The 13,568-nt window shown below is 36.5% G+C and overlaps 1 protein-coding gene across 1 annotated transcript in view; it reads left to right on the top strand.

Moving 5' to 3' along the window:
* The window catches only part of rab38b (RAB38b, member of RAS oncogene family), a 15,034-nt gene extending 1,999 nt beyond the window's left edge, over positions 1 to 13,035 (top strand). The window contains 2 exon segments of the mRNA NM_001386801.1: positions 2,596 to 2,876; positions 9,035 to 13,035. Coding sequence (NP_001373730.1) covers positions 2,596 to 2,876; positions 9,035 to 9,187 — 434 coding nt within the window. The 3' untranslated portion in view covers positions 9,188 to 13,035.
* Positions 13,036 to 13,568: the final 533 nt, after the last annotated feature.

Here is a 13,568-nt window from a genome sequence, read left to right on the forward strand (position 1 = left end):
GTTTTGTGGTCCATCATGTGTAAAGCAGACTGCTGTCAGACCCGTGGAGATCAACACGCACCTCCTGATTCTAATTTTGAACAAATAACAGAAGAAACTGAGAGAAACAGCTGTCCTAGGTAATGTTGTGCAATGCTGGCAGCGCAGAAAAGTGGATGCATTCAGAGTTAGACAAGTGAAATGCATGGATGGAATGTGTCATTAGAAGGAAAAATCAGTAGTAACGAGTGTATTCCAATTGAATAAGAAGTTTGCTGTGGAAACCGCTCAAAACTATGCACATGAATGGGCATTCAGTTGTAAAGAGTCATGTGTTTTTTGTTTAGCAGATTCATTTTACTAAATGTAATCATGCCAGATTTGTCTTGGCAAGGACTTTTTAGAATTTGGAGTGTGAACTGCAACTTAAAATCTTACTATGTCTATCATAAGTATAGTATATACACTACCAGTCAAAAGCTTGGGGTCAGTAGGATTTTTAAATGATTTAAAATAAGCTTCTCCTGCTCACCAAGGCTGCGTTTTTTTTCATCAAAAATACATTTCAATTTGTAAAATTGTGAAATGTCTTCACTATAAAATAACAGTTCAAAAGTAGATCATAATGTAATTAAATAATTTATTTTCGTTATTTTAAAGATGATTTATCAGCTTAATTACACCAGTCTTCAGAGTCACATGACCCTTCAGAAATCACTTAATAATAATATCACTTAATAATAATAATAATAATATTCTTAATGGTAATAGTAATAAAAGCTGTAATAACTGGAGTAATAATTTCATTTGAAACTATATATAAGACAGTTATTTAACATTTTAAAAAATATTACATTATATTTTATTACATAAATATATAAATATATAAATATTACATTATATATATATAAAATATACAATATTTTTACATTTCAAGAGTTCACATTTAGCTAATGATTGATTATAAATCTTGTTTGGCATGCTGTCCCGGGAGAGAGCCCTGAGCTCATAAGATCCTCGAGCCCGGGGCTCCCTCTCTTTTGCATGGCGAGAGGGGAGTTTGAGCTTAGATAGATCTCGAGAACTTCCCTGCTGTAGTAACTAATGAACAGATAGAGATTGCTCTTAAGAGATAACTATTTACTAGGAGCATGTCTATGGTGCCGATTGGATTAGTCAATTAACTTAAGTTGCATGTTTTTTGATGTTGGGTGGAAAACGTGGAACCCGGGGGAAACCTACGTGAGCATGGGGAGAACATGTAAACTCCACACAGAAATGTTGGCTGGCTTGATAAGGACTAGAACCAGTGACATTCTTGGCGTGAGGCAACAGTGCTAACCACTGGGCCACCGTGCCACCCATCTAGGAAATAAGGAGGAGTAGGGGTAGAAGTGTAGATTCTTCAAAAACGAAGATGGCTGTCATATGGAACTTAGGGTATTTATAGTGGCTTAAGAATCGTCTGATTGGTGAATCATAAATTGAATAATGCGGGACCGGCTGCAAGCAATCAGAAGCATGTGATCCTCTCGAGATTAGTTTATAAATAAACTTCACTTAATCAATGCCACCTAGATGAACAGAATATTTTTCTTAAAAAAAAAACAAGGAAAAAAAACCTGACCCCAAACTTCTGACCGGTATTGTATATATACTGTATATACACTATGCTTTCTCTCTTAGAATCAAAATTAGGTGGGCAAAAAGTAAATACTGTTTTGGCATTAAAAATTAGTTTAAAATCCATAATTATTAATGCAGGAAATATGAAATCCAGTTTACTATCATCTATTTAGAGATTTAGATTTAGAGATTTAGAGTTTTCATCATACCTCAATTTCTATAGAAACGAAATATTCTCTAAACTGCCATATACTGCCAAAGATACAATTCAAAATTTAGTGTAAACTACTGTAATCCTTTAGTTAATACAGTGGTAATACATTTTAAAGTATTAACATCTAAATTGTTAAGAGAAAAGTGAAGGGTCATGCAGGAAATTCTGGGGAAAGTCAGTTTAAGGTTTTTCACTGTATGTAGTAAGAAAATAAAATATATTTATCATTAAAATCACAGCCATTACAGTTATTTTTCACCCACCCTGCATGAATAATTTCTGCTGGATCATTTGAGACTGAAATCTGGAGCGATGATGTTGAAAATTCAGCTTTGTCATCAATAAATGACATGAAAACATTAAGTTAAATAAAATTGAAGAGATGCAAAAACCTTTCAGTGACGTCTGAATTTTTCAATTTAAATATTTTTTTCTCAGGCTGTTGTGTGTAGTTTCAGTAAATTTACTCAGTGCAAAGAACAGGTTATTTTCACTGCCTTTAAAGTGAAATAACTGAACATAAACATAGGAGGCTTAAAAAAATCCACTTGTCAGGATTTTGCATCTGAACTCTTTAATTGTAAAATATTTTATATTACAGTGAACGTAAATGACTCCTTTTGAAAATTATTTTATGAAATCTTACTTAAAATCTCTGCAAAAAAAAAAAAAAAAAACTACAGTAGTGTATCTGTGTGTTGTATCTGGCTTGTTGTATCATGCTTTTCCCAATTATTTTGTTCCCTTTTTTTCTCCCTCTCCATCGGCACCGGAAGGTCAGGAGCGGTTCGGCAACATGACGCGGGTTTATTACAGAGAGGCCATGGGGGCATTCATTGTGTTTGATGTTACCAGACCCGCCACGTTTGAGGCAGTCTCCAAATGGAAGGAGGATCTGGACTCTAAATTAATACTTTCAAATGGCCAGAGTATTGCCACAGTGCTCCTGGCCAACAAGTGCGACCAAAACAGAGACTTCCTGACTAACAATGGCCTGAAAATGGACCAGTACTGCAGGGAGAATGGATTTGTGGGGTGGTTTGAGACATCTGCTAAGGTAAGGTGCAGCAATTTAATATGATTTTACCAAAATGACTAATAATGTTTGTGTGTATTTTAAAGTGTAGTATAAAGCAGAGACAATAACTATTGAACACGTCACTATTTTTCTCAGACAACATTCCTAAAGGTGCCGTTGCCTTGAAATTTTCACCAGATGCTAATAACAACCAAAGAAATCAATATATGCAAAGGAAATAAATCTAATTAGTTTACAAATGAAGTTATGTGTAATAAACTGAAATGACACAGGGAAAAGTACTGAATACATGAAGAAAGGGAGGTGTAGAAAAGCAGTGAAAGCCCAGACAGCAGCTGAAATCTCTCACTAGTTATTGAGCAACCCTCTGCCCTTCATCATTATAAATTAATATTAGCTGCTTTAGTCCAACATCTCCATTAACAAAACGATGAGGAGGAAACCAGGGTGGACATTTCAGCAAGACAATAATCCAAAACACAGCCAAGAAAACTCAAATGCTTTCAGAGAAAGGAAATTAAGCTGTAGAAAGACCCAGCCAATCACCTGACTTGAATCCAATAGAGAATACAAAATAAAGGTCAGATTTGATAGATGAGACCCACAGAACCATCAAATATTTATAAACTTAAAGTCTGTGGAAAAAATCTCACCTGAGCAATTCATGTGACTTCAGTTTTTTTCCACGCTGTAGGTACTAACTAAAACTAAGAAAAACATGTTGCACATTTAAACATATTGTTATTTTTTGTTGTGGCATTATGGCATTTTTGTAGTTCAATGTACATACCAGGTTCATTCACACAACAAACTATGTGATTTAGCGAAAACGGTGACATTTGATAACATAAGTGTGCGTATGTGTTCAGTCTCTGAATGAATGCAAAGGTGACAAAGTGACATCGCCAACTATTGGCTATTTGAACAATAATAGTTTAAATAACAATGGGCCTCATTTTCCAACCATTCATATGAACAAATCTGTTCTTAACGGTGCTACAAGTTTTTGCGTAAAAATACCATATTATAGTCAGCTATTCTTCTTGAAAATGTGTATTATATGTCGGAATGTCTGTCTTTGTTTTGGTGTCTATAACCCACCCACTGCCGGATTACCCAATTTCAGCTCTCTGGGTTGCCTTGGTGGAAACACAAACATATTTCAGTCTTGCTTGAAGGTTGCTTTAATGTTTGCGCCCACTGCTGAAACGCAAACTCTGAAGGACAGAAGCAGCCTCTGAAATGAGATGCAGATTCATAGTTGTAAAAATCCACATATAGGTGGTATTTAATTAGCGAATAATATAAATATTACAATTGTAAACATTAGCTGATCAGGTTTCAATCTAACACCATGAACTAACAACGCGCACCCAATTTGTCTGTATGCACTAGACGTACGTTTAAATACCAGAGCCACAGTTTTCATAGTTGAGTCAAAGTTCTAAGGTTCAGTGTCAAACTGTGTGTGAGGTCAACTATCTGCTGCTGCATTCAGCATGGCAGTAAATGTCATGTAAAATGCTATTCAAACTCACATTGGTGGCATTTATCGTTGAATAAAGCACATAATCAGTACCTGAGGTTATCGTTGTCAAAGTAATTTATGCTGCTGTTCAGCTGCGAGAAATAGAAACCATTTTAAAAATAAAAATTTCAGGTGATTGCTAGGGCAAAAACTCCTTTAATAAGAAAAATATTTATTTTATTATGTATCAAAGCATGTGTATAGGCCACTGCATATGCTCTATAGTCAGGCACGCTTGCTCATGCTAGTGTCCTCAATCTGGCAACCTGCATTTGCAGGCGTCGGAGGAGGTTTCAGGAGAAAAAGTGTTGTGCAGAATGGAGTGCAATACCCTAAATAAACAGCTCTAAAATGCCATGCCCCTTTATAGGAAATTTCAAAGCGACATTGGCAGATGCTTTTAATTAAGAAGACATGAGATTCACCATTCTGAAAGGGCCATGAAACCCCCTAGTTTCAGCTGAGTTTTTTCACACCTCTACTTTGGAAAAGGCAAGAAAGTGGGCGTGTCCAGCTCTGTTTAGGGGCAGCGTCAGAGGAGGGAAAGAGGGAAGGTCTGTAAAAATTTGCTTAAGAATAGGAGTATCGGTTTGGGCATGCACTGATTTTCACAGAGGCAAAACAAAATACACACAGACGCAGAGGAGAAAGACAGTGACTGTGTTTACATGGACAACAGTAATCAAATTATTTGCCAAATTATTAAAAGGTGGACTTTAACTGCAGTTTGGCTCTTTCATTCAGGAATTTCATTCATGCCCCTCGTGACAAATTAGATATTGAATTCGAGGAATTGCTGGAAGCGAGTATTTTTCATGCAGTGTTTGTTACCGCACTGGGAATGAGAGAAAAAAAAATTCTGCATTTCGAAAATCGTACATGATGGCAAGCTTGATTACGGTGCTTACATGTTTACACTCGGGAGATCAGCATTTACAGCAGATTTTTCAGTCCATAATATTGTTGTAATATTAACGTACAGTAAACTTTATTAACTTAGAAGTCATTTGACTAAGGCCTGTCTTTAAACACTGAAAGAGTACTGCTGACGATACGAACTAACGTTGCCTCTGAATAAACAAACAAAGACCACTGGTCACTCACTTACCAAATCTGTAGAGACTATACAATCAACACCAACAGGAGCCGTGTCTTTATTAAAAAGAGACGAGCTGCAAATCCGGATTTCACCATTTCAAGATGAGAAAAGCTCTCAGGTAAACAATGTTCCTTAGACACATATTTCTATGGCGCGTTGCGTGCACTGATCCACACATGAGTCCAGCTGTGCTCTCATAGAGAGAAAATGAAAACAAAACCTTCACTGCAGCAAATTATAAACGCAACACTGACGACCCGTATCTCCAAACATTTCTTGATCTCCCGCTAGGCAACACAATGTAGCGTGTCTCTGCCATCTGAACACTGTGTAGGTACAAACAGTCTTGGAAGCTATCATGTATATTAATGAAGTTGCACCGCATACATAATAGAGCGCGCTGATTTGTTTGTACCAAGTCTTACTCATGAATGGATGCAACACACTCAGAGACGTAATAAGGTACTCCCAGGTACAGACGTCCAGTCTACACGCTGGAATACAAGCTAAGATCTCATGGCTGTGACGCAACTTAAAAAATTCGTTTCAAACTGGAAGTACGAATTTGCTCCAAATAACGCTAAAACAACCAATTTTCACTTTTTCGTGAAATATATGTGTCCTAATAGTGTTTTTAGCAATGTGGGACACATACGACTGTTAACAGCTCAAAAAATGTGTTTTGGTGTTTCGTGACCCTTTAAGAACACATGTGTGAACAATTATGTTGCTTAAGAAAATGCATTAATTGTTCTTAGCAAGTTCCTTAATAAACTAACAAAAATTCCTGAGAAGATATTGATATTGGTGAATTAGGCCCAAAGGTATCTGTACACAAGAAGGCAAAGAAAAACCTTTCCCTTAAATATCTCATACCATAGTATTGTCATGTGTTATATGTTATTATCTAATACAATGGTATTATCATGCCGCAATAGTACTTCTACAAGTTTGTGTGAATGGTGCTTTATGCAAAATTATTTTTTGTATTCATTCAGTCATTTTCCTTCAGCTTAGGGTGTTTTCACACCTTCCTTATTTACTTAAGTTGAATCACACTAGAGTTCGTTTTTCCTCTTGGTGCAATTCGTTTGGGCAGGTGTGAATGTAGCAATGGCACTTGAGTGCATACCAAAAGCAGACCAAAAAAGCACACTGAGACCCCCTTGAAGAGGTAGTCTCGGTACGCTTTTGAACAAACCCTGGAGCGGTTCATTTGTGGTGAGACCATGATCCGAACTAAAACAGACCTAACCGCAAAAAAGTACTGCGCCCTTTTGGACTAATCTAGCTGCCGTAGTCTGATGCGCTGTGCATTATGGGATGTGGAGTAAAAGTATTTGTTGACAGCACTTTACCAACAATCTTAAACAGATAGAGAGGGACAAACATTACCTGATGGATCGTTCATAATATTTCCAGAGAAGTTGACCATGTTGTAGTTTAGCTAAATTAATTCATGCCTCGGCGAAGCAGTGGCGCAGTAGGTAGTGCTGTCGCTTCACAGCAAGAGGGTTGCTGGGTCGCTGGTTCGATCCTCGGCTCAGTTGGTGTTTCTGTGTGGAGTTTGCATGTTCTCCCTGCATTCGCGTGGGTTTCCTCCAGGTGCTCCGGTTTCCCCCACAGTCCAAAGACATGTGGTACAGGTGAATTGGGTAGGCTAAATTGTCCATAGTGTATGAGTGTGTGTGTAAATGTGTGTGTGGATGTTTCCCAGAGATGGGTTGCGGCTGGAAGGGTATCCGCTACGTAAAAACTTGCTGGATAAGTTGGTGCTTCATTCCGCTGTGACGACCCCTGGATTAATAAAGGGACTAAGCCAACAAGAAAATGAATGAATGAATGAATAATTCATGCCTCCTCCTAAAGTGACTTGCGATGTGCCTATCCCCGTTTGCAATGCATTAAAACATAGTTGTCCAGCCACAGTAAAAAGTGACATCTTTGTCTGCCGGTTTGTTGACTTACGGAAGTTCCATTGGTAATTACCGACATGTTAATTCTGACCAACCAAAAAGCAGTTTACGAAATATGTCCAATAACATCTGGCCACATCTGGTCACATGACTGCATTTTAATTTTTTTCAACTGGTTCAAATCAAAGCAATCAGTGTGGTGTGAAAAGGACCCAAAAACGGCAGAAAAATGCTACAATGTATCAACAGATGCCCTTGATCTGGACCAAATGATCCAAACCACAGATGTAAAAGCACCCACCGGGATGCTTTTTGTTTGCATTTATCGTCAGTGTTTTTCAAGAAATTTTACTGGATTCAAACCCAATCGATTTTCACTGGCGTCCAGCAGAAGAGTATGCAAAATAAATCCTTGACGTTAAATGGTGCTACACAACTTTAAGCTTCTGACAACTGCTTGTAACACAGAAGAAGAAGACTAAGTTGACACGCTTGTTGTTTTGGAGGGTTCAAGTAGCAGCTCCAGCTCTAGTGATGAAGAAATGAGCAGCTCCACATTCATATCGCCTCTGGGCATGTTCTTCATGTGCACCTGCGTTGACAGTTTTGCTCTTGAGTGCCTCCAAGTGCTGTTTACTGAAACTTCAGCAGCTTCGTGCATGTGAACAAAAGTAGCAACCTGATTGGTGAAGGTTTTGACGTGGTGCGTCAAAACAAAAAATGAGCATGAGGCATTTTTGTTTTATTTTACATCTAGCGTTTTGCGTGTTGGTGTGCACGATCACATTGCGCCTCTTTATTTAGTCACGAGGCGTTAAACGTTGCCGGAAAACGCGAGCAAAAAGCGACCCGGTGTGCACCGGCCTTTAGGTCCTTAGTTATAAGGGGTTGCCACAGCGGAATGAACCACCAACTATTCCCACATATGTTTTACATAGTGCATTCCTTTCCAGTCGCAACCTAGTTTTGGGAAACACCCATACACTCTAACATTCACACTCATACACTAAAGCCAATTTAGTTAATTTAATTCACCTTTAGCACATGTCTTTGCACTGTGGGGGAAACCAGAGCACCCGGAGGAAACCAACACGAACATGGGAAGAACATCCAAACTCCACAAAGAAATGCCAACTGATCCAGCCAGGGCTGGAACCAGTGATCCTCTTGCTGTAAGCTGACAGTGTTAACCACTGGGCCCTCTACTTGCAGTCTAACAAATATGTTTTGACGGAACTTGCATTATAAGGACCTTTAATGCTTGATTAAAGCTTCTGATTGAAGCTTATTAATATTTGCATGCTAATTACACCTGCCACTCATATGCAGAGCAGTTGCCGAGGGAAACAAGAGAATGGACTGTTTGTACACTGTGGTCGTCTCAGTAAATCCATTAGGGATTTATTTATTTCAGCACCTCCATTCTTAACAAAGAGTCCAATGAGTCTTAAATGAATTCACCTCCATCTATAAGCGTTTTCTGGGGTTTGAATAATCTATTACTGTTCCTATGTCAAATTCAACAGGAGCTGAGATGAATAACAATCACTCTTCTGAACGATCAAGCCAAACATTTAGAAACACACACACAAACACACAATATAATACATGTTTTTTTCTCTTCAAATTTTAGGAAAACGTCAACATTAATGATGCAGCCAACTTCCTTGTGAAGCACATAATTGCCAGTGAGAACGATATCCTGAAATCAGTGGTTCCAGATACCATCTCTCCTCAGCTCAACTCGGATAAGGAAATTACTTGTTCCGCTTGCTTCAAACCTTGAGAAGACAGCAGCGCTGGTGGACTGATGAAGATATAGACCTTCACACCAGAATCGGTCTGATTTGAGCACTAAGTTGGTCAACCATCGACCAACCGTCAAAACTACAGACACTTTGAGCTTGCACAGAGTAAATGTATTTATGTTAAAAGCTGCACTTTTTTGATATTTATGCCTAACAAAAAGCTTGGCTGCACAAGGTAATAGATGACTATTTATTTCTGCCAGACACACAGACAGATGGCTGATTAAACAAGAGTGTTTCATCAGCATGCACGCTGTAATATAGTGGTTTCTGGTGGGTAAGAATTAATAACCTCTGAGTCGAATGACATAATCATATTTTTTTTTATTTCAAGTGTAAAACTGTTTCTGAAAAGTCACCGATAAGGACCCAATGATGTTGCACTAAGACTTTAGTTATGCATTAGTTATGTCTCCATCATAAACTAAGACTTTCTACTTCCTATTTGTAGACATGATTGTGGGAGGAATAATTCATTCTATAGGGCATTTGATTGGATGAAACGATCGCTTAGCACAGGAAAAGTCAGCAATATTTTTTGTATACAGCTATTAATTTGAAAAGCCTAAAGTTTAATTTGTTAAAGAAGCCATTTGTAAAATTCTAATCAATCTGTTATTAGCAACACCGGTGGCCTAAAGGCGCAATATGTGAAATTAATATGTATGAAACCACTAGATCAGTGTTTTTATATTTGGCTTATGTACTCACACTCAAAAAAAGTTTGAAGTTTGTTCGAACTACTTATTTAAAATTAGCTGAAACTACACAATTTTTGAGTTTTTTGCCACGACAATTTAATTGTTTTATGTACAATTTAATTAAATGTGCTTAATTCCTTCATGTTGTCCCAACACAAATCGATTGTGTGGAACCCAACATTTCTTAAAGTGTACGTTATCCCATATATTTTTAAAAGAATGTTCAAATCCAGATAAAAAAAAAACTGTTTGTCTTTGCGGCATCAGACTATGCCTTTGTTGTGAATACGCACCCTTTAGCACCAAAAAATGTAATTCGGTGCTTTCATCAAATAAACTTTCATTCTTAACTTTGAAGTAAAACAAAATGTTAGAAACACTTTTGCATAAAATTATTAATAACATCCTGAAGCCACCTGCACTGCCGAGAGTTGTTTAGATGAATAAATAAATATGTCCTGCACTCATTGCACAATTAAGACACAACAAAAATGACAGTGGTGAGAAAACAAAGGTTAAGAAAGCATCTGATTTTAGCGGTTCTGAAATTCACGTTGACATGAAATAAGTAACATTATACAGCTATGATAGTTTGATTATACTAGTAGTAACACTTTACAATAAGGTTGAATTAGTTTGTAATTAATGCATTTAATAACATCAAAAATACATTTACTACAGTATTTTTTTAGCATTGCTAACGTTGGTTTAAGGAAATTAAGTTGTTCATTGTTACTTCATGAAAACTATGTATATGTAAATGTTGAACTATTAATAAATGCTGTGCTAGTATTAGCTAACTAACTCAAGAATTGAGTTGATTTAGCTCATTTTAAATACACAGTTTGAATAAGCAGCAAAAGTCATTTTATGAGTGTATAACAGAAGAGATGCTTATTGGATTTAACATAAAAAGAATAATAATTGTAATTTATTCAGCAAAAATGCTTAGTTTCCCCTTAGGAATCAAGAAATATCTTTCTCACTCACTTTTTCCTCTCTGATTTGTTACAAGCTGTTCACACATTGACAATAAAATGCCATACATCAATGGCAATTTGCATTTATATCCTTCTCAAAGTCATCATAGTAAAAATATTATATTTCCTAAATGCATATTATTAATTTTATTATTAAGTTTATATATTTATGTAATGTGATTTTATGTTCAGGACTTCCCTAGCATAATAAGAGTGTCTGCTGGGTCTTAAAAATCTTAAATGCCATAAATCTAAAAAAAACTAATTGTAGGCCTTAAAAAAATTTAAATTCACTGATATATTGTGTTGAGTCTTAAATCATTTTAAACAGGTCCTACTTTTCCCAATCGGGCCAACATTCATAAAATCACCAACAATTTTTTATATTTCAGTTTAGTTTTTTTATTGCAAAAAGATATGATTTACAAGCTGTTTTTACAGCAATTTCTCCAAAATAAACCTCCAAAATCTCCAAAATCCCAGGGAAAGGAAACTAAAAACAATTACACAGATCCTTGTGATAATAAAGGGATAATAAAATATCGCTTTACGTCATCTTACATTCATACAAAAACTCTTTACAGAAGTAAGGGGGAGTACACATAATATATAAATAGGCATGAAACTTAAAGTATTTATATCAGAAATGCATTATTAGGTTGAATAGACGTTACTCAATCAATTGGACCAGAGACCAACAAATATATATTATTGATTACTTATGTAATTGTCTTCACAATAAATGTCAAAATTGTTAAAAGTTAAGGTAACTCTAACCATTTGAGGAAACGAATTGCAACAAATCATTTAAGTTCAAAAGCTAATCCTAATGAGTATTGTGAACTTAACCTGTTTGAATAAACGAAGCAATTTGAGCACAGTAAAGCCCAGTAAACTTAAAACCAACTCAAACCAACTGAGTAATTTAAAACCCAGCACGTTAAGGCAACTCGAACCGTTTGAGTAAACTGATTGCCACGAACCATTTGAGTTAAAAAAAAAACTAATCTATGAGTAATGTGAACTTTCTCCATTTAAGTTGAATTAATGAGGTATTTAATTAACTCATTACCTTCAACACTGAGTTCAAAACTCTTTTCAAAGGAGTAGAATTAACTTTCAGTCAATTTTGAGTTTTATTTGATAAAGTTGACTGTTGGATACAACTAGAGTTTTCTTGTTTTGACACATTAAAAGTATGTGTTTAAGAAATAATTACATTAGATTTTGCCAAAAAATAATAATACATTTCCATTGGCCATTAGAAATGATCACTAGTGTTTAGCCCTGTAAAATTTCAATCATAATGATCTCAAAAAGTCTTAAATTTGACTTGATGAAACCTGCAGAAACCCTGAATAATGACCTCGAAGCTACAAATCAAAGAGTTTAAGCTTCTGATATTGATTCATTTGAGGTATCTGGACCTTTATGAATTACGGCTTTTACCTCAATACAGTGTTAATGGCCTGGCACGCTATTACGATTTCATGAGCCTTTTATGGTTTTAATTTATAGCGTCTGAACTTGCATTCCGCAGTAACGCGTCTCGAGTGTTCATATTCAAGCTATTTTTCAGACTGTATATCTAAAAGGAGAGCTGCCAACCTCTTCCCTCATCCTCTCTTGTCTCCTTGAACACCCTGGCCTTTCTTATCTGCTGCCATCCCTCCATTTCATCCCTTTTTTCGCTCCTATTTCACATCTTCTTTGCAGTGATTCAGTGCATGACTCACTGACATTATATAAATCTCCCATGATTCCCTACATCACCATGCGCTTTATTCAAATGCTTTAATGTGTATATTGATCTACTGCCTTTTCTTGCACACCTAGTTTTTATGCTCAAATATTATTTGTCCGTGTGGGAGGTGTTGTATTATTAGGGATTGTTTGGGATTGTTAAATATGTTTTGTTCGCTGTTGTGTGGAGATTGTTGTCTAGAAAACACTGAAATATTGTACGATTTTTATGCTACTGTAAATCAAATACAGTATACTCTTGAAGAACGTGTCTGAAGTATAAAGTCGAAATGAAGTCTTGCTTTGTTGACCGACTTTTCATTCCTACGGCATTAGCATAAGAGTTATCATCACCAATTATATTTAAGTGTGTGTATAACAACATAAAACGTGATCTCTCAGCTGGAATAATGGGATGTGGGAAGGCTAGACAAATTACAGCCTTGTACTTCTTTTCACACCTATACTCAACTCTAGTGTTATCACCATAACAACTGCATGCTACTTTTTCTCTGCAGGCTCTTACATTTGTGTTTTGATTTTTTTATAGAGCAGGAGGAGGCACTTCTTACCAGCTTCTTGGAAATCTGCTCTGCCAAAACACTCATAAAAGCCCAAGATTAAGAGAATTCACTTTTAATCGATTCAGATAATTCAGATTTGTTCGATAATGTGCCTGGCGCTCATTTGTGAGGATTCTAGTGAGCATTTTGTTGATTTACAGCATTAATGCCGCACACAAGATGTTTATGGATGAGGACACAAGAGCTCTGAGAACCTTTGTGCGCTTTTAATGGACCACATGACCATTTCTGCTTTTCTCACAGGAATTGGATTTGACTACCCCAGGTTGCTGGAAAAAAATGCAGGCTTAGTCATATGAGAGCCATTACTCGGCCCATGAGAAATTTAAAATAGAAGAGAAATGGAGAATG

This window comes from Danio rerio, chromosome 10 (assembly GCF_049306965.1).
Source record: "Danio rerio strain Tuebingen ecotype United States chromosome 10, GRCz12tu, whole genome shotgun sequence".
Classification (NCBI taxonomy): domain Eukaryota; kingdom Metazoa; phylum Chordata; class Actinopteri; order Cypriniformes; family Danionidae; genus Danio; species Danio rerio.